This window comes from Phoca vitulina, unplaced genomic scaffold (assembly GCF_004348235.1).
Source record: "Phoca vitulina isolate PV1807 unplaced genomic scaffold, GSC_HSeal_1.0 scaffold4, whole genome shotgun sequence".
In the NCBI taxonomy this organism is placed as follows: domain Eukaryota; kingdom Metazoa; phylum Chordata; class Mammalia; order Carnivora; family Phocidae; genus Phoca; species Phoca vitulina.
Window position 1 is genome coordinate 78,354,754 of NW_022589707.1, and position 23,114 is coordinate 78,377,867.

At 35.5% G+C, this 23,114-nt stretch overlaps 1 protein-coding gene across 2 annotated transcripts in view; it reads right to left on the reverse strand.

The window, feature by feature from the left end:
* Positions 1–23,114, reverse strand: part of RELN (reelin) — a 496,941-nt gene that overhangs the window by 175,958 nt on the left and 297,869 nt on the right. For both annotated transcript variants that reach the window (XM_032402324.1, XM_032402325.1), the window contains exon 11: positions 15,949–16,094. In XM_032402324.1, coding sequence (XP_032258215.1) covers positions 15,949–16,094 — 146 coding nt within the window. The remainder of the gene's footprint in view (positions 1–15,948; positions 16,095–23,114) is intronic.

The window sequence follows — 23,114 nt, forward strand, 5'->3', positions numbered from 1 at the left end:
GAGCAGGGAGCCCGATGTGGGACTCGATCCCAGGACCCTGGGATCATGACCTGAGCTGAAGGCAGACGCTTAACGACTGAGCCACCCAGGTGCCCCTTAGTAGTATTTTCGATGGCATGGCAATTTTCCTGAAAAGGAGTGTTACTTCTCTACGGTCTAAATTATGTTTTGCCCAGGTAAAGGTAGTTGTATGTGAATTGCATTTGAAGGAATGTCTGCCTACAGGGGAGACACCTCCCCAACATAGCAATTTATATTTATGCTTTGATGACTAACTAAAAAAAGAGCCCCTATATTATTTATTATAAATACAATGGTATCTATTATTTATAATAGAGTGGGTTGAATTTGGAACACAGAAAAAAAAAGTTTAATAATCAATAAAATGCCTTAAGTAAGCAACTTTGTTCCTTAGACGTAGCAAGGTCACAATGATGTTTAATTTAGATCTTTAAAATATGACTTTCTATTCTTGTGTCCAAAAAAAAAGAGGAATATTTTTGTAAGTAAAGATAATTTAAAGCAGTTTCTTAGCTGGAAAGCCAATGGTCCTCTCTATCAACTATTTTGGAATGCTTTGAGAATACAATTACTTATGTTTTAATCAGCTCATACTTTGATACTTTTAAGAAAGATACAAGAGAGTAGAAATTAAATCTTTTCACACAAAAAAGGTAAATATGTTAGGCGAAGGATGTGTTAATTAACTAGATGGAGTTCTTTGACAACGAATACATACATCGTATCACCATGATGCACTTTAACTTTCTCACAATTTTATATGTCAATGATGCCTCAGGAAAGCTGAAATTAAAAAAGATTTCCTTCATTAGCTTAAAAATAGAATGAGGTCTATTCTTTGAAGGGCAATTTGGCAGTAACTATCAAAATGAAAATTACATACCTACATGTATGTATATGTACGCATATATATCTGATTCTCTAATTTTCCTTTTCTCTTTAAGATATTTACCTTTCAAAAATACTTTAACAAGTATGCAAAAATTTTCATTACAATATTTTTTGTCTATCAATAGGGGTTCAATTAGATAAACTGGTACATCACTTTTTTGAAATAGTGATCTATATTTACTGACTAGAAGAGACATTCATTATATGTCGTTGGTTTTAAAAAAATTAAGTTGTACTACAGTATACAAAATGTGACTCTGGTGGGTGGTGTGTGTGTGTGTGTAGTCACAGAAAAATTTCTGAATGAATATATGTGTACAATTTAACTGTGGGAAATGGGATTAGCATGGGGGACTTTTGATTTTCCCTTTACATATCTGCTTTGCAGTAAGAATGTAATTTTCAGGAAAAAAAGAAGAAAAGCATTCAATTTATAGGTATTATAATGCAGAATGAAAACTTAAATGATCTCATTATAGGTTGATGAAAATGCTAAGAATATGAACACAGGCAATAGAAGTCATATTTTAATCAGATATTCTTTGCCTACAAATATTGGCATAAGATACTCTAAAGCTAATGAAGCATTTCACATTATCTATGAAAATTTGTTTTATTATATTTTCCAGAATATATTAAATCACCTAAAGTTGGCTACTTTAGGTGTGAGCTAAGATATAGGATAAAGCCTGGCTATGAGATCCCACACTTACCAAATGCATAAGATTTTTTTAATCTCTATGAATTCTCTGAGGTTAAATAAGTTCATTCTATCCATAAGGTCTCTATTTGGGATAAATTCTCTGTTATTTAATAAGGGATGTGCCATAGGTAAAGACCCTTCCACATTCATTTATATTCATGAGGTTTATCTTGAGTATGAGCCCTGTGAGGTCTAGTAAGGTGTGTACTTTGACTAAAGGCTTCTTTACCTTCATTTAGAGGTTTTTCCCTGCAGCATGACAGCTTAGGTGAAGGTAAAGGATGAGCTCTATCTGAAAGCTTCCCTGCATGCACTGCATTTCAAAAATTCTTTTCTTCAGTTGGTTCCCCTGTATTTCACTCAAATTCAATTTTGTTTTAGGTTTTTATTACATGCATTATGTTGATTTACTCTCTTGTCGGAATAACATTAATAAAGAACATTGTCTTCAGAATGGGAGAAAGCACTCAGCTTTCTCACCAATAAGACAGAAATATGACCTAGACTGGAGGATGGTTAGAGAAAATAATGTTCTGCCTGGGATGGGACAGCATGTCAATAAGTGTTAGCTTCCCCTACTCCCCCCCGTAAAACATAGTGCTATCTTTGTTTTAAGTACAAGAGGCGATTCAAATGAATTTCTAAATAATAATGAGTATTTTTATTTTTTCACACCAGAATTAGCAAAGCAGCAAGACTGGACAAAGGCACAGTCCCATATGCAAGTATGACTACTTAATCTTTAAGCAAGGGGATACTGAGCTGAAAGAAAAATTGCACTTTATCTATAATCTGTGGATCTTTGGTACTATTCATGATTTTTGTCTATAATCTTCTGGGCTCCTCAATTTATTATTTTGTTATCTGAATGGTCAAGTGGGTTTCGTTTTAATAAAAATGAACATGCTTATAAAAGAAAAAAAAGATCCACTTAATACAATATTAACTCAGACTGCCAACCTATCTTCAGTTCACTTACCTTGAATTATAAGCTTAAATGAAATCTTTCTTTAGCTTTACAAGCATTTTTGTGAAAAGTATTCTACGTCAGAGGGAACACAATTCTTCTGGGTAGGACAGAGGGAAGAATTTGTAGAAAATACAAGAAGATGCTCAAACTGTTCTGAAGAATTCTAAATAATTTTAAAGCCCATTTTTAATAAAAGCACCAACTTACATTGAAGGGGCTATAATGGAGATTGTTCTTGTTGGTTTATATGCAATTTTGGTTTTCAATGGTTATGTGTAAGATTCTTTGCTACAATTTCTCTGGAACAAGGAAGCCAATATAAAATTGTTTTATTGAGTTTATATTGTCTTTTACTTGTCCCCCCGCCCCACTGGATAACTTTCAATATTAAGAAAGACATATTGAGTCAGTTGTTGGTGAAATCCAGCTAGCAAGCAGTGTCATTAAAACATATAAATAATACTTTGAATTTTGGTCTCTCTATAGTAAATCATCTGTCAGAGACAAAGCCATGGCTGACCTTGGAAAACCATTGTCTTACTCAGTTTTTTTTCTATAGTCTTAAATGAGCTGTTTTTTTAAAAAAATACATTTATTGAAAGAGCTTCTTCAGAGCAAATTCTTAAAGCAGTTATCTTTTTTTAATTTAATTTAATTTTATTATGTTATGTTAGTCACCATACAATTTAATTTTATTATGTTATGTTAGTCACCATACAATACATCATTAGTTTTTGATGTAGTGATCTTAATAGGATACGGGTGGTGGTGGAAGAGGGTTGTTAGCAATGGAAGTAGGACGAACTGGAAATAGGTTAGTAGTACAGAGACTACGCTCTAACCATTGAAAAAGTCAGCAACACCAAATATGGGAAAGCAAATTTGACCTCAGGATGAGTCCTGTTTGCCCTCCAAGCATCTTTTCTATATCTTGCTGGTGTATTGGAGTTCTGGGCATTCCATTCTGTGCCGTATTTGCCACTAATTGCTTTTAATTTTTAGGTAGGAGGAAAACGCTTCACAAAAATGATGTCTGTGGCCTGGGAGAGGATACCCACATGGAGAAGTACAGTTGGAAATATTTTTTGAAACTTAAAAAAAGAAACTTTATTTGTTTTCTATTATGATACCAGTATTGTCATTACTGAAAAATTGGAAAATAAAAAGGTTGGGGAAAAAATCGCCTATAACCACACTCTCCCAGAGACAAGCACAGTTAATATTTTAGTATATTTATTTCTAATATTTTTGTATGTATATTTCCAAATAGTTGTGGTAATATTATATAGATGGTTTATACTCTGTCTTTTTTCACTTCCATTAGTAATGTAGACATTACTAATTCTTTGTAAATGAGCCACACAATATTTTGTTATGTGTATACCAATCCGTATTTAGTCATTTTCCTATTTTTGAATTTCAAAAAATAACAATAAATAGTTATACTATTTAGCATACTTTATGGGCCTGAGGAATTAAATCATCAATTTACTAATGCTCCTGGATGTGTTGTAGAATACAGATAACTCCAAGCTATGCTTCTTGAGGTGTTAGAGATCTGGTCTTACTTCACAGAAATCCCTAGATCATCAGGACTGACTTGTGGCCAATGGTGATCAGGTGAACCACTGAGGAAGGACTATGGAGAACAAAGACAAGGTTGAAGACATGGGCATCTAAACATTTCAGTGTCACCAACCTCCTCCAGTACCTTCCACAGAGAAATCCTATCACCAGCTAATGTTGTGCCAAGCTGTCAGAAATTAAATCACTTTGGAAGGATTCAGATTTCACTCCTTTTTTCTCTGTGACCTCAGTAAAGATTCTATCTTGGTGTCCATCAACAGATGAATGGATAAAGAAGATGTGGTATACACACACACACACACACACACACACACACACACACACAATGGAATATTATGCAGCCATCAAAAGGAATGAGATCTTGCCATTTGCAACGACGTGGATGGAACTGGAGGGTATTATGCTGAGCGAAATAAGTCAAACAGAGAAAGACATGTATCATATGACCTCACTGATATGAGGAATTCTTAATCTCAGGAAACAAACTGAGGGTTGCTGGAGTGGGGGGTGGGGTGGGAGGGATGGGGTGACTGGGTGATAGACACTGGGGAGGGTATGTGCTCTGGTAAGCGCTGTGAATTGTGCAAGACTGTTGAATCTCAGATCCGTACCTCTGAAACAAATAATGCAATATATGTTAAGAAAAAAAAGAAGAAGAAGAAGAAGAAGAAGAAGATAGCAGGAGGGGAAGAATGAAGGGGGGAAATCGGAGGCGGAGATGAACCATGAGAGACGATGGACTCTGAAAAACAAACTGAGGGTTCTAGAGGGGAGGGGGGTGGGAGGATGGGTTAGCCTGGTGATGGGTATTAAAAAGGGCACGTTCTGCATGGAGCACTGGGTGTTGTGCACAAACAATGAATCAGGAGCACTACATCTAAAACTAATGATGTAATGTATGGTGATTAACATAACAATAAAAAAAAAGATTCTATCTTGGAAGGGAAGCCAGTGTCTCTATTCTGGATGCTCACATGGAAACAGCTAGTTTTTGGAGCGGGAGAGGGGGGCTACAAGCCAACTCAAGATGGCAAAACCAAAAGCAAAGATGGTGTGTAAATGTACTGCACATTAAAGGTTTAACATTTAATTTCTATAAAGGAGTTCCAGAACAATATAGCACTTATTTTTTGTTATTTGAAATGTTACTGTTTGTATTTTTAAAGTATAAAAACAATTTGCTTCAAGAGAAAGTGATGTTAGAACCCAGGCCCAAAGCAAACCAGAACAAATAAGACATATGTTCTTTTAACAGCTTGCAACAAGATTACTCAGATCCATTTTAGCACTTCCATGGTTTTAAAATATATCCAATTATCACTTTAACTAATATGGTCTTTTTTCTTAATGACACTTCATTGGTTTATTTAGAGAATCCAATTTAGGTTTCATTGGCCGATTCAACTTTATTTGTTTGTGTTTCTTCTATATCTCATTAATTAATTTGAGTGTAATTTTCCTTTGAGCATCACTTTCCTCATATCTCATTACCAACAGTAATTATAGTTGGAATAACAGCTAATTCTTAAGTTTTTTGATTGCTTATTATGTGCTATGCATTGTGGCAAGTGTTCTACATATACTGTTGCATAAAATATCCCCTTTTAGCCCTTTTAGTGCTTACATTTGGATTTTATTTTATCTGATTCGAATTATCTGATTTTAATATGCCTCCTTCTTTCATTGTAGTTGCCTGGTATATTTGTTTCTCTTCTTTGATTTTTAATTTCTTGTGTTATTGTAAATACAGAGCTTACTTTTAAAAACTTACTTTGGAAATCTCATTTAATAAATGAATGTAACTCAAATTTATTGGGTTACTGATATGTTTGAAAATATCATTTAATAAATATAACTCAGTCAAATTTATTGGGTTACTGATATGTTTAGATTGATTCCTGAAAATTTGTTTTCTCTTTTCTATTTACCCTGCTTTTTATTGTTTCCTTTTGTTACTTTCCTGGCATGTACGAAACTCAGTCTTCCATGTCCTATGTGACCCTGATGCTTCAGAAGTTACGTAGCCTCTATCTGGCTAATCTATTATTTACATATTTAAAGTTTTCTATTAACAATATTATTATTATTAACATTAAGAGTTATCCCAGGGACCACTGGGTGGCTCAGTCAGTTAAGTGTCTGCCTTCAGCTCAGGTCATGATCCCAGGGTCCTGTGATGGAGTCCCACATGGGGCTCCTTGCTTAGCAGGGAGCCTGTTCTCCCTCCGCCTGCAGCTGGTGCTTGTGCTCTCTCTCTCTCTCTCTGATGAATAAATAAATAAATAATCTTTAAAAAAAAAAAAAAGAGTTATCCTAGATCTATATCCTCACTACAAGCAAGCTAAGAAGTTTGGCAGTATTTTACTTCCTTACTCTTCTTTTCTCTTTTTGTCACTTTCCTTCTGTACTTCTCAAGTTGAGATCATTTGGACTTTAATTACAAATTTTTATTAAAACTTTTTAATAATCAATACTTACTTAGACTCAACTACAGGCGTTCCTTTTTTCTTTGATCACTACTCTTTCTTGAATCTATCATATTTCTCTTGGATTAATTTCCAGGAACATATCTCCTAGTAATTCTTTCAGAGAGGGCTTGGGGGGTAGTAAATTTTTTGAACCCTATGTGTCTGAAAAAGTTTTTTCCCCCCCCCCCCCAATTGAAGTATAATCGACTAGAGTATCCTATTAGTTTCAGGTGTAGATCACAGTGATATTTATAATACATAATTTTTATAATTTTTAAATAATTTTAATAATAATTTTTTATAATACATAAAAATATTAAATCACTTTTTTATAATCATTTTTATAATACATAAAAATATCCCCATGATAAGTCTAGTTACCATATGTCTCCATACAAAGTTATTATAATACTACTGACTATATTCCCTATACTGTACATTACATCCAAAGGTAGAAAGAAAAGTAACAATGAAATCCCATGTACATAATATCCAATTTCAATAATTATCGAGTTCTTTTGATATTGAATTGTGTAAGTTCTTTATATATTTTGGATATTAACCTCTTATTGGATATGTAATTTGCAAATATCTTCAACCATTCAGTAGGTGGTCTTTTTGCTTTGTGGATGGCTTCCTTTGCTGTGTAAGAACTTCTAGTTTGATGTAACTTCATCTGTTTATTTTAGCTCTTGTTGCCCTTGCTGAAAGAGACTGGTCCAAAAAAAATTCTGCTAAGACCAATATCAAAGAGCTTTGTGCCTATGTTCTCTCTTAGGAATTTTATGATTCCAAACTTACGTTCAAGTCTTTAATCCATTTTTGACTTTATTTTTATATATGGTATAAGAAAGTGGTCCAGTTTCATTCTTTTGCATGTAGCTGTCCAGTTTTCTCAACATCACTTATTAAAGAGACAGTCTGTTCCCCCATTGTATAGCCTTGCCTCCTCTGTCATAGATTAATTGACCATATAATTGTGGGTTTATTGCTAGGGTCTTTATTCTATTCCATTGATCTATGCATCTGTTTTTGTGCCAGTACTATACTGTTCTGATCACTATGACTAGCATAGTCTGAAATTAGGGAGTGAAAAACCTCCAGCTTTGTTCTTCTTTCTCAACGTTGTTTTAGCTATTTAGGGTTTTTTTCTTTTTAAATAAAAATTTTAGGATTCTTTGTTCTAGTTCTGTGAAAAATGTCATAGGTATTCTGATAGGGATTGCATTAAATCTGTAGATTGCTTTGGGTAGTATGGACATTTTCCGTAAGATTTTTCTTCCAATCTATGACCATGGTATAACTTTCCATTTATTTGTGTCTTCTTCAATTTCTTTCATCAATGTCTTAAAGTTTTCAGAGTAGGTCTTATACTTCCTTGGTTAAATTTATTCCCAGGTATTTTATTCTTTTTGATGCAATCATAAATAGGATTGTTTTCTTAATTTCTTTTTCTTATAGCTTGTTATTAGTGTACAGAAATGCAACAGATTTCTATATGTCAATTTCATATCCTGCAACATAATTAATTTCTTATTTCTAACAGTTTTTTGGTGGAGTTAGGTTCGCGCTATATAAATTATCATGTCATCTGCAAACAATGACAGTTTTACATCTTCCTTTCTAATTTGGATTATTTTATTTCTTCTTCTTGTCTAATTACTTTGGCTAAGACTATGTTTCATGAAAGAGGTGAGAGCCAACATGCTTGTCTTGTTCCTGATCTTAGAGGAAAAGCTTTCAGCTTTTCAATCTTGAGTATGATGTTAGCTGTGGTTTTGTCATATATGGCCTTTATTAAATTGAAGTATGTTCCCTCTGTATCTACTTTATTAAGAGCTTTTGCTATAAATGGATGTTAAATTTTGTCAAATGCTTTTCTGCATCTATTAAGATGAATATATGATTTTTATTGTTGGTTTTGTTAATGTAATGTATCATGTTGACTGATGTGTGGATGTTGAACCATCCTTGCACCCCTGGAATTAATCTTTCTTACTTGATCATGGTGTATGATCATATTAGTGTTGTCAAATTCAGTTTGCTATTTTTTTTTTTGAGGATTTTTGCATCTATGATCCTTAGGGATACTGGCCTGTAATTTATTTTTATTTATTTATTTTGTGGTGGCTTCATCTGGTTTTGGTATCAGGGTAATGTTGGCCTCGTAAAATGAGTTTGGAAGTGTTCCTTTCTCTTCAATATTATGGAATAATTTGAGAACAATAGGGACTATTCTTTAAATGTTTGTTTGAACATTTGGTAGAATTCACCTGTGCAGCTGTCTGGTTCTGGACTATAATTGGTTAAAGGTTTATTATTAATTTGATTTCATTACTTGTAATTGGTCTATTTAGATTTTCTATTTGTGATTCAGTCTTGGAAGACTGTGTTTATAGGAATTTATCCATTTCTTCTAGGTTTTCCAATTTGTTGGCATGTAACTATTCATCATAGTTGCTTACAATCCTTTGTATTTCTGTGATGTCAGTTGTTAACTTTTTCCTCTTTCGTTTCTGATTTTATTTATTTGGGTTCTCTCTTTTTATCTTGATGAATCTGGCAAGAGGTTTATTGATTTTGTTTATCTTTTCAAAGAACCAGCTTTTAGTTTCATTGATCTTTTCTATGGGTTTTTTTGGTCTCTATTTCATTTATTTCTACTCTGATCTTTACTATTTTCTTCTTTCTACTAATTTGGGCTTTGTTCTTTTTCTAGTTCTTTAGGTATAAAGTTAGATTACTCCAACGTTCATAGCAGCAATGTCCACAATGGCCAAACTGTGGAAGGAGCCAAAATGCCCTTCAACAGATGAATGGATAAAGAAGATGTGGTTCATAAATACAATGGAGTATTACTCAGCCATCAGAAAGGATGAATACCCACCATTTGCACTGACATTGATGGAACTGGAGGGGACTATGCTAAGTGAAATAAGTCAAGCAGAGAAAGACAATTATCATATGGTTTCACTCATATGTGGAACATAAGGAATAGTGGGGAGGACCACAGGGGAAGGGAGGGAAAACTGAATGTGAAGAAATCAGAGAGGGAGACAAACCATGAGAGACTCTGGACTCCGGGAACCAAACTGAGGGTTACAGAAGGGAGGTGGGTGGGGGGATGGGGTAACTGGGTGATGGGTATTAAGGAGGGCACATATTGTGATGAGCACTGGTGTTATATGCAAACAATGAATCGTTGAACACTACATCAAAAACTAATGATGTACTATATGCTGGCTAACTGAACATAATAATAAAAAAAATAAGAAAAAAAGATGACTTATTTGGGACTCTTGTTACCTGAAGTAAGCTGGTATCACTATGAACTTCCTTCTTAGAACTGCTTTTGCTGGGTCAGATAGATTTTGAAAAGTTGTATTTCGAGTTTCATTTGTTTCAAAGTATTTTTTTTTTTAATTTTCTCTTTGATTCCTTCATTGACCTATTGGTTGTTTAGTAAATGTTTAGTCTCCATGTGTTTGTGTTTTTTTCAGTTTTGTTCTTATAGTTGATTTCTATTCTATTGTTATGGTTAGAATACATGCTTGATATGATTTCAGTCTTCTTGAATTTACTGACTTGTTTTGTAGTCTAATATATGATCCATCCTGGTGAACGTCCCATGTACATCTGAAAAGAGTGTGTGTTCTGCAGTTTTTGGGTGAAATGTTCTCTATATATCTATTCAGCCCATCTGGTCTAATGTGTTGTTTAAGGTCAATGTTTCCCTATTGATTTTCTGTCTGAATGAGCTATCCATTGAGGTAAGTGGGGTATTAAAGTCTCATACTATTATTGTATTGCTGTCAATCACTCCCCTTATGTCTGTTAATATTTGCTTTATATATTTAGGTGTTGCCATGTTGGGTGCATAAATATTTACAAATATTATATGCGATCCTCGATTGACCCTTTTGTCATTATATAATCTTCTTTGTCTTTTGTTACAGTCTGTTTTAAAGTCTATTTTATCTGAAATGAGTATTGGTACTCCAGCTTTCTTTTCATTTCCATTTGCATGGAATATCTTTTTCCATCCCTTCACTTTCAGTCTGTGTGTGTCTCTATATCTGAAGTGAGTCTCTTGTAGACAGAATATAAAAGGGTGTTATTTTTTTATCCACTCAGCCACTGTATGTCTTTGATTGGAACATTTAGTCCATTTACATTTAAAGTAATTATTGATAGGTATGTACTTATTGTCATTTTGTTATTTGTTTTCTGGTTGTTTTTGTAGTCTTCTCTGTTCCTTTCTTCTTCTGTTGGTCTATTCCTTTGTGGTTTCATGGTTTCCTTTAGTGTTATGTTTGGGTTCCATTCTCTTTATTTTTTGTGTTTCTATTGTACGTTTTTGGTTATGTACAAAAAACATGGTTACCATGAAGTTCATATATATGTATAGAAATAAAAAGGTTTTCGTTTTTTCCTAATACTTGTATGATAATTGATTGGAAAAGAATTTTATGTTCCGAATAATTTTTTCAGAACTAGGTAACTTCTTCATTTTTTTTTTAAACTTATGCTTAGTGCTACCAAGAAAAGTACTATGAATCTCACCAAGAAGCTTTTAGGATTTCTTCTTTTATCAGTGTTCTAAAGTTTCTTCTTGATGCTCTAGGACTGGATATGTTCCCATTCATCTTGCTAAACATTTCATTCACAGGAACTATGTCTTTTCTTTCTTCTTTTTTCAATCTTGGGAACTTTTCTTCAGTAATATATTTGAATATTTCATTCCATATATTCTCTCGGACCTCTCTTTCTGGAATTCCTATTTTTCTAACAACAGAAGAACCAATTTCCCCCCCTATACTTTACATCTTTTTTTCTTATATCCAGTGACCCTAAGTTTTGGGTAGACTTCAAGACTCAAATTTCTAGCTCATTAATTTGTTCTTCAGCTATGCCTATGCTGATATTCAGTGGAGAAAAAAAAAATCCATTAAATTTGTTTCAACAATCATATATTGTCATCATTTCTCACATCTCTATGCTTCCTCATAAAATGTGTTTTAATTTCTCAAATGCAGTATGCAATCTTAACCCTCTGAGGATATTAATTATGCTTCTTATAAAATCTCCATTTGTTTATTCTACTACTTCTGTTTTCTCAGACCTTAGTTCTTTAGTTTGATGATTTTTAAATGGAGTTGATTTTCCTCAGATTTGTTGATTCTAGATAATTTGCTTAAATTTGTATCTGTTATTATTTTTTTATTTTGGTATAAAAATGGCTATTGATGGGGGCAGATGGGGCTTTAGGTGGGACTACCATGGGGAGGGGTCTCTGTTCCCCCTTGAGGTTTCCAGTCACCTGGATTGCCCTGCTTCTCCATTCCAAGTATCCACATTCATTGCTTGTTCCTGGGAATAGAAGCCTCTACTTGGAAGTAGGTGTATTGAGGGACTCACCTCCTTGGCAATCCCTATAGCAGTAGCTCAGAGCCCCATCCTCATTCATGTGACCAGCATCTGTGTCCCAGAGCAGTGCTGAGACATCTTTTTAATGTCTTATTCAACATGTGTTTGGGGCTATAGTTCCCTCCTTCCATCAGATCTTCTCCTCTTCTCTTTTTGTGTACAGTCCTTTATAATTCCTGACCCAACTAAGGCACATTTTTTTGTTTGTTTTATAGTATCATTATAGATATGTTTGCTCATTTTCTGTAATTTCCAAGGATTTGGGGCAAGTGGAGAAGACTGAAGCATGATGCCTTGATTCAATATTTTAACATTCATTACATTTGTGGAGTTCCTCTTTAACATGAATAGTGACAGCAGTAAAGGTATTTGAATAGTAAAAATATACAATGTTTGCATTTGGGATGGAAGAGAAGTATACAAAATCTATATGATAGCAGTGTGTTTTTCTACAAAGCTCTCTCCCACCTAAAGGCAGTCTCAGCTAGGTGAGATATGGTGGTTGTTAATTAAATGATGTGTTTGTAAGGTTAAGCCAAAGTTTAGAAAGATTCACATAAATTATCAGTGTATCCATTAAAGTTTCTCTCTTGCTGAAGTAACAGATGTGTTTTCTTTAGGAAAAAGAGAAAAAAAACCTTTACGATCCCACTTAAAAAATAAACCTATCAACACTGGATTTAGGACAACTTTGTGATATGAGTGGCAAACAGCTCTTGCATCCTTGTGATATGAGATCAAATAGTTTGACTCAAATGGTAGGAAAACAGGAATATTTGGGAAGCCAGATTCAAAAAATAGTGACTTTCTTTTCTTTCTTAACATTCATATGAAGTGTTTTGAAATTATTAGAGAGGATTGCATATTCATTTTTCTCTTTCATAATTCTTATGGGAGAAAAACATAGTTAAGAGAAGTGAAAATATTATATACAGGTTAACAATTTAATTAATTTATTTAAATTTTTTTTATTTTTAAAAAGTGACCTCAAAACTACAGAGCTCAATCAATTCAATTGGTTGCTCTTGAGCACAGTGGGGATTTATTATCTACATTTTCTATTTCAGCAGGTGAGCCAATAATGATAAATTATCAGTGTGGGTAATGATGATTGAGTTGAAGAATGAGACAAATATTTAGTAAATCTGGCTGGTAAAACAAAACACATCAAGAATTAGCCCGGTGATGGGTATTAAGGAGGGCACTTACTGCATGGAGCACTGGGTGTTATACGAAAACAATGAATCGTGGATCACTACATCAAAAACTAATAATGTATTGCATGGTGACTAACATAACATAATAAAATTAAATTAAATTAAAAAAAAAAAAAGAATTTCACTACCAAATTCCTAATGTGTTTTTCTTTGTCAGCTCTTTCCCTAGGTAAAAATATTTCACATTAATTTGATTTTGTGATGGGCTTTTTTTCCTCCGAAGCTATGATTAAAAATGATTATGACAACACTCTTTCGTGGACCAATAAAGCAACATTTAGGAGTGGGTGAATGGGATGCAGAGAGGACACACACACACACACACACTCATGGACTAAACCAGCATTTTTATCATCACTGCAAACAAAAAACACTAGATCCTCTCATTATCCTTTTACACCTTTATGATATAACACCAAGTTGGATAACTGGGCAACCAGCTGAGAGCATAAATGAGGTAAATCTGGGAGGTGTCGCCTGATATCTTAGGGGAAAAGCTACAAATAAACCTAAGATGTAGTTGCTAGAATAATTTACTGCTTTTAGAACTTAGAGGAATTAATTGTACAGCAATTAGAGTGGCACTGGTGCTTTTGTCAAGCACATTATTCTATGTTATTGGAACAGAGATCTGCTGACAATGCCATGGCCTGAAAGTATTAGCGTCTTAACTGTGACCAAAACCCTGATACAATCCTCAGGACTGAGAAGTGGCCAAAGAGCATAATTGAAACCACCTGAGTCACTGAGTGGATGGAATTTGTGATGTTCCTCTGTGTGTGTCCTAACTTTAGTTCTTTTCTCAAGAATAAATACTTTTAGTTCCCTCTTTGTTTTGGGGGATGAATGATTTAGTTTAGCCACAAATTCTCTCATATCATTAGTGCTCTGTGAAAATGGAATGTCTACTCTGTTAAATGAAATAATTTTTTGCAAGCTATGTCTCTGGACTAGTACACTAATTTTCTAAGATATGTTGGGTTTCTTCTAATATAAAATCAATTCCTTTCTAAGCTTAACTCATGGTTTTCTGTTTGTTTACACTAAACCTTCACTGATGTTACTAGCAGATTGCTGGATGGACCATTAATCCATCCTAAAAATCTTTTGTTCTTTTATAGACAAGCTTTGATAATACAACAAGCTGAAAAAAAAGGAAAATAAAGCATTGTCAGACAGGGAATAGGTAGGTATGAAAGCCATAATTAAAAATAAATTTTCTCTCTCCCCAAAAGAATAAGACTAATAACACTGAAGACTTTGAGAAAAGAGGTAGATAGATAGACAGGGATTTACATGGGTATGAGAGTTGTCTTACTGGAGATTAAATTTGTGTTTCTCTCTCTGCTTTAGTGGGATGGGGGCTGGGTATCGCTGAGAATCATGTGTCCCCAGGGGATGTGGGTCTCCCTGAAGAGGATGGCTCATCACTTCCACATGGATGGTATTAGCTTGGAGAGATGAAGGAGTGGAGGTCAATGAATCTCTTGTGCTTCAAGATTTGGGACTCTCTCATAGGCAGTCAAGCTCCATAACCAGGGAAGGGGTTTGAATTGGTCTTCTGTATCAGGAATCAGAAAGGGAGAACTGATCCACTGGTGATGGTTCCTCATCTCCGAAAGGTAGGTAAAGAAGCCTTGCTTGTGTTGTCAAAATTCTGGACCCCATCAAATCCCACTGGTTTGTAAGGGGAGTGGAACGAGCCTGTGTAGTGTAAGGGTTATGAAGGCAAGCAGCCTGACTCTTGGGGAAATCCTGGAGATGGAATAGAGGAGCAGTAGTTGCTGGTCCCTCAAGGAGACACCCGAGCCACACTGGACATGGAACTGCAAGGGGGTCAGGAACTTCCAAGGAGAAGAACTTTATGGACTGAAGGCCTTGACATCACTGCTAGGCTCTGAAGGAAGGAGGCCCCTCAAAGTGCCAGCCTCCGTCAGAGGCATACCTGGCCTCCCCCACAGGCTGGACCTCCTTGATGCGGGGCTGGGTCAGCCACAGCAGCAATTAGCTTTCAACAGTGAAGGACCCCGAGGTAGCAGCAAAGGGTCACAGGAGCGGTGGTAGCTCAGGCTGCTGGGCAGATTTCTGTCTATAAATCTCAGGCCCCAGGAAGATGACTGAAAGTCTCAATATAATAGTAGTGGAAAGACTTTGTCTTCCATACACATTGAAAAAAACTTTTTCCCAGTAAAGGTGAATAAACGAAGATGAAATATAAGTGCTTCAACTGCAGTTAAAAGGTATTTGCAATTATAAATTTTTAATACACATAAAATAGTTGATTATTTAATAAAGAATGTTTAGGACAAGTCTAACCATTTGTCCTGTCTATAAGGAACAACTGGCTTTGGGGCACCTGGGTGGCTTAGTCAGTTAAGCATCCGACTCTTGATTTCGGCTCAGGTTGAGATCTCACGGTCACGGGATGGAGCCCCGTACTGGGTTTTGCACTTAGCATGGAGTCTGCTTGAGATTCTCTCTTCCTCTGTCCCTCCTCCTGCTCTCTCTCTCTTTCTTTCAAATAAATAAATAAATAAATCTTTTAAAAGAAGAATAATCAATATTGATTTAACTATGCTTTTGCTATTTAATAATATGCATTTAAAATATGTCCAGTGGAAAAAATATAAGTGCTATACACAGCGTGGGATAGCAATTACTTACCCTGTAGGCTGGCTTTCAAAGTCTTCTGACCACTGCTCTTGAATATCCTCTGTAGAAAGGTCTACATCCCGGGTGGTGGCAAAATTGAACTCACTGCCTTCATTCCCATGGAAATAAATGGAGTTCCCATCTGACTGACAGCTATGCTGTAGATAAAAAGAGAGCATGGGGTGGCTGTTGAATTGGTTTTGTAGCTGTATCTGTCTTACTCATGTATAATTAGAGTGTTTAGAAAAGTCATTATATTATTCCCTCTATGATGGATTCTCAAATCAGAAGAGCTTGTTACTTCTTTTTTTGTCTTGTTTAATTCAATTACAATTCCTTTCTAACTTATTAAGTTATCACCAAAAAAAGGAGTCAAGAGGCCATTTGAGCTTTGCCACTTCAGCCTTCGGTATGAAACAAGAATATTTTAATTGGAATAATTTCCCATCTTCACCCAGTCTTTGTCATGGGAATTAAGTGTGATAATGACTTGTCATATATTTTCAATGCTGTGCTTATGGGCTAAATCACACTGACCTTTACAATATTCTATATATTTCTGGCTTGCCACTCAAGCCTTTCACAATTTGTCTATAAATGGGATATGAGTCGAATAGCCAGCTAATCAAAACATGGAATATAGAAAAGGTCAAATTAATCCCTGATATGATTGTATATTCTCAGCTACCTTTTGAATAAAAGTTTCTGGCGAGACCAAAGTAGTGCATGACGCCCCCAGTGAAGAGCTGGGAAATCACAATCTTTGCTATTCTCCCAAAACACAAAGAATAAAGAAAAAGAGTTTCTTGTGATACTTTTTTTTAACCTATTTTTTTTTCAACTTCAAGGGAATAGTCAAAGGTAGGATCAAACTCTGGAGCTGAGTAAACTGAATATTTGCTTTGTAAAAATACAAGTTTTTATTAACTAACTTTTGGTAGTAAGTCATATATACAGAAATACTAATAAAAGAAAGATCAAACATCCTGTTAAGTCTTACATCCTCTTAAAATGAAATAGAAATGAAGAAAAATAATTGGACAGAAAGTATCAGGCCCAGCAACTGTCAGTTCTGTAGAGCTGGGATCATGTCCATGTTGTTCCTTGCTCTATACACAATGCGTGGCTTATAGTAGAAATTAAAAAAAACATTTGCTGAATAATTCAGTAATGAATGAATGAATGATATGGCTATGCCTTTTCAAGTAATCAAGTTTTCTTTTACAGAGAACTTACTATGTAGAAGGCATTTAGGAAGGTACTGGGGGGGAGGGGTTTATAATGAAGTATAATAATACATAACCTTTGCTCTCAAAAAATGCCAGTCTCGGGGCGCCTGGGTGGCTCAGTCGTTAAGCGTCTGCCTTCGGCTCAGGTCATGATCCCAGGGTCCTGGGATCGAGTCCCACATCGGGCTCCCTGCTCGGCGGGAGGCCTGCTTCTCCCTCTCCCACTCCCCCTGCTTGTGTTCCTGCTCTCGCTATCTCTCTCTCTGTCAAATAAATAAATAAAATCTTTAAAAAAAAAAAAAAAATGCCAGTCTCATTGAGAGATAGCAAAGATAGGTCTCAGTGCTAGACAGCAGATGGTAAGTGCTAATGAGTGAGAAAAGGTAAGAATCACTGTCCAGGGCTGGTCTAAATGCATAGGTTTCACAGATGAACAGGTCTTTAACCTGCTTTAAAGGAGGATAAAAATCCAAGTTGAATGACGAATATGAATGAACAACAACGGTGATCAGTAGGCATGATTTTGAGAATTCGACTGGAGCCTGACAGTAAAAAAATCTTTAGTAGTCTTAGAGATCTCTACAATATCCTGTTGGCAGTGGTGTCCTAAAATAAGGGAGTGATGTATCAAAGAAATGCTTTTTGACAATTAAACTGGTTATGGCGGATAAAATCAATTGAAGGAGGAATCAGAGTACCATTTTGAAAGAGCAAATAAAGCTTCTAGAAGCTTCCAGAAGTTCAAGAGTCAGAGCATATGATCTTGGGAGAGTCATTTCACAGCGCTAACACATAAGCCACACCCACAGAGCCTGTCATCATCTTAGATACTATTGTAGCATGTAGCATGCATCACCTGCCTGAGAATCCTCTTCACACCACAGTGAATACAGGTTATTTACAGATGCTAAACTGAGCTCATTATATGTGATCCTTACCCCACACAAACTGATCAAAACTAGGGTTCAGTTTACTTAACAGTAAGTAGAAACTGTCAAAAGGTGACAAGCCCAAGGGTCCACTACTATCCTGTAAAGACTACAAATGCTAACTAAAATAACAGAGATTACTTTCCTAATAAATCCACCAAACTCTAAGTAACGTTTTTCACAATTATCTTCACATTCTGGAATCCTGATCAACTGTGGCCTATGTGTACCTGGGATTAATGTAAGAATGCTGGTATCAGTGCAGATGACACATTTAGTCATCGTCTAAGGAAAAGACATACATGAAATATCTCTATGTGTGAAAACAGAACAATTTAATTACATTTTAAAAGGACATATTTAGGGTGCCTGGGTGGCTCAGTTGGTTAAGCGACTGCCTTCGGCTCAGGTCAGATCCCAGAATCCTGGGATCGAGTCCCACATCGGGCTCCCGGCTCAGCGGGGAGCCTGCTTCTCCCTCTGACCCTCTCCCCTCTCATGCTGTTTCTCTCTCTCTCTCAAATAAATAAATAAATAAATAAATAAATAAAATCTTAAAAAAAATAAAAGGACATATTTACGTAATAAAAAGTGACTCACTTAACATGAAACCTTGGTCATTTCTGTCTGAATATCAATTTAATTATTTCAGTTTTTGTTCAATATGCCTCAGAATTGTTTGTTAATACTTTAAGATTGTGTTATAAATAAGTGTTTTGCTACTCCTCCAAAATTTATATTATTAAGATATTTGATATATATTTTAATTTAGTTGAAATGGAAAATTTATGTAAAAAAAGCCATTATAAAACTAGATATTGTTTAACTGCATATTGTTAAACTGATTTCAAAAAATTAAAATCAGTTGGTGTTTTAGAAAAATAGAAATAATTTTAAAGGATCTTTTTGTTAGGGATTTTGCTGTTACCAAATACATCTGGTAGTTGAATAGATCATTTGTAATTGTATAATTATTGAAAATTATCTAGCAAATACACAATTTTGACACTATGACTACAGAGCACCAGCATATGAAACACAAGTAATACTTACCATATCAAGGATAAATAAAGCGATCTGAAAACATATTAATCCAATTTTCATGCTAATAGGATCTAAAAACTAGTAGGATCTGTCTTTGGTAAGTTTCCATGAAAGAGATAATGGTATGATTTTGGGCATAGTATTATTATTTCTATAGGGAAGGAGTTGTTCTCTAACAGCTTGTAGTAAAAGAAGAATAATGCCAAATCTAAATTCAAACAGGGCAGTGGTTTAGAACAATCAGTGCTGGTCTTTCCACTGCAAATATCCTAATCCTGTCTGTCAGGTTTAAGGGACGATTCACAGTTAGCTCTATTCTCCCTTCCCAAATAGGCCCAAAGTCCTCTGGGTGTGGAGGGGAAAAGGATTGCTCTTTGAATATTCTCTTCTTCATAGTCAGCGCTGGACTGCAGTACCGAAAAAAGGTTGTGACATATGCAAAGTAAACAGCCACAGTTCAGCGGGAGGTGGCTCAACCTCCCCTCTCTCTTAGCAAGATGGGGCTGTCATTTTCTGGGCAGCAGGGCCTGGGAATGCACAGAACACACACAGCAACGGATGGCTGCATGATTCCCCACCATGCTAAGGAGATCAAGAGATAACTTCTGCCTCTGCCATTCTGGGTAGAACCCAATGTTTTCGAGGTTTGGAGTCAGGGTAATACGAACCAGCATGGTCATACTGGGACTATAAAATAGGAGACAGTTTGTGTGAAACTGGTGTATTCCTGAGTCATCTGAGCAGGAATGGGCAGGGACAGGCCTACTGAGAAGTTGACTGTTTATAGGCCCTGTATTTAAGACTCCTGTGAAAGGTAGGGGGACAGTTGAGGGTTCTCATTCTGAGGATCCCTAAATCAATCACAAGGCAAGTTAGAGCTCCCTGTGAATTCTATTTTAGGATTTGTCACAAGGGGCTCAAAATCTTAGAATGGGCCAGGTTTCCCAGATACTCTCCAAACTCAGAACTTCTGCTGGAATGCATCTGGACTGGGATAGAATTGGCTTGTTTGATACTGCATCTCTGCCTCTGGATGGGAGCCATGGCCCCTAAAATCTACCTCAATTAATTCAGCACGTACATGAATTGAGGAGATGAAGGTTGGAAAAGAACAAAATCCTAGAAACCAAAACCGATCAAGATGACAAGAAATGAAGACTCAGTTGCTACCCATCCTCAAGGAGTCTGAGGATTGCAATCAGAAGGCCTGTTCCAATGCGTTTGCTCACATAACAGCTACATGGCTTTGCATAAGTCAGTTAACCCCTGTAGGCCTCAGTTTCTCAGGCTACAGAATGATGTCAATAATATCTGTTCCCTAGAGGTGGTGTTAGAAGCACAAGTAATATTACCTGTGGAAGTGTGTTTCTGAAACGTCTGAGTGCTATACAATAATCATTATTTTATTTCTGGATAGATATTTTTTCCAAAAATAAGCTGTTATAGTCCATACTCTTAGCAGGAGGTGAAAGAGAAATAGGAACATATGTAAATCCATTTTTAATTGCGTTTCTCATTAGAATAGTCATTAAAATTCTTCAGGTCAACTTAAAACCTTTAGTAAAATGTATAAGAATATGTCCCACAATACCATATGGTAAAAATACAGCAAACATTCATTCACATTTAGGGCAGATAGAAGCATCAATTAGAACTTTAAAGGCCCTCCAAATTTTGGCAGATTACCAAAAATTCTCTGAGGACAGGAAAACTTAACAATGCAAGATGTCCATTGCCACTTTTTTTTTTTTTACAAATGAACTTGCCTTGTGTAATATCAGTATACTATGTTAAAAATCCAAGCAAAATGTGCATTGAAAGTATGAAAAGAATTTCAGAAAACTGCTCTCAGTGATTTTAATACCCAGCTGTTTTTGTTTAGCATCTGTTCAAACTCATGTCATTTATATGTAATAGCAATTAAAATCTAAACAAGTTCAAAAGACAGTTAAATGTCTAACTTTGTGAGATACATGAGCTCTTGATATGATAAAAACAAGAATATTTTGGAATTCAGGAGTATGTTGAGTATACTAAAAATCTATCAAGTTTTTTTTTTTTTTTGAGCAAACAGGATCATAAAATTTGATTTCCTGAGTTACAGCTTTTGACTGACTTATGGTGACTATGTATCAGGTAACTAAGCATGTATTTGGGGCAAAATAAAGGTATAAATTCTGAAGATGGCTCTCAATATTTCTATTTCTAGCCTTCCTAATGTGCATTATGATACTATCACTATTTTTACTTCGTGTCACTATTTTACCAGTGATCAATGACACATACTTTATAGTTCTGAGTACCAAAGATCTCCAATTTTTAAAAATCCCTTAAATATAGTCCTTACTTGTTTCTATTTGTCAATCGAAAATATTTTCCTACTTTGCAGCGAAATGGGTTTCCTTTACTTGAAAAGCAGAACACAGTGTAGCTAAGTGACAAGAATTTGCCATTCAGAAAAGCATCAACAGGAAACATCAGTGCAAATTCCTCAATATAACAAGTCCTTGGCCACAATTCAGGATAGCATTTTTCTAAGCTTGCTCCCTATCCTCTGCTGCAAATGTTAATGACTTCACCTCTGTACTTGTAAAAGTACTTGCAATCGCCCCCACCACGGTTTAATTAGGTTTTCATCGAAGATGAACACCGAGGCACCTCTTAATATTATCTCCCTGGGGTCTAATGGCCCTGATGCTTCTTTCAGGCATCTGTAGACTTACAATTTATTTTTTTGATGATATCCTTTTTGTTGGAATGAGTATATTGGGCATTTGGGCAATGCCAGCTTGCAGAGAGCTGGTGGCAGATGGAATGAAATCTGCCTAGTATGCTTTCCCCTCCACATGAGCAGAGAGCCATCCATTTCCTCCATTAAGGAGTTGTCACTCAGCCCACCCAGCTGGAAGACCATTTCTGATAGCCAAGCTGGCTGGTGGCAGACAATTCAGATACAAAGTGCACTTTAAAAGGAAGCTAAAACATCATTTGTAGGAAAATTGAAAATGCACGGCTTCCACCACAGCCAATGTTTTAATGACTGTAATATTTTAAGTGATTATTTTTGCCACTTCAGATTGCTCCTTAGAGAGGAGAGGTTTTTTAATTAAAATCTAGGCAATGCAAATAGATGAGATATGAGGAGCAGAGGAAAGAGAAATAAGATGAATAAAATTAATTAAAATGGCATTGTTGGCAGAGTCATAAATTAGCCAATATCTGGCTGGAAATAAAATATGTTGGTAGAGGAGTTTCTGGGATTACATTGGGATGTGTGATTGAGTGATTGGAAATGGACTGACTTATAGCCTACATATCATTGTGTTTCCTAAGCTTTTCTCTACACTAGAGCTATTATCATATAGAAATACATATTTCCTACAACCTGGGTCAATGGTCTTTAAAGATACAGATTTTCATGCTATATTTAAAAAAATCGAAATAGGAAGAGAATGATTTCTCTCATGAGGCAAAATGAATTTCTGTCATTTTCCACACATTCAATTCCTAGGTAATTTAATGCCAGTTAAAAGACTGAAAACTTGGCTATGAACACAGTCCAGGTGCAGGAGGGCTGAAGTGCATTTTCTGTAGTCAACAGAATAGATTCAACCATAGTGAGTGAATTTTAGGGAGCTTAAAGGGTATTTTTTCTCATTATTTTCTGGATTCGTTAAACATTCACATTTGAACCACTTTGTACCAAGATTCATAAAGATTCGATTTATGGTATATTTTGTGACAAGTGTATAATTACTTGGCAACAGTTATGACAACTCCAAAATGGCAACAGTGACAGATTTGAATTGGAGTAATGAGAGTAAGAATAACAATGTAAAATTCCATAGGGCGGTTGTTAACCTTGTCTATGGAGATCAACTTGACTTTCACAGGGTCTGAGGTTTTCGGACTTGCCTTCTCAAATTAAGGCTGAGGATGCCAGGTACAATGTGGGAGGCTACAAGAGACTGAGGAA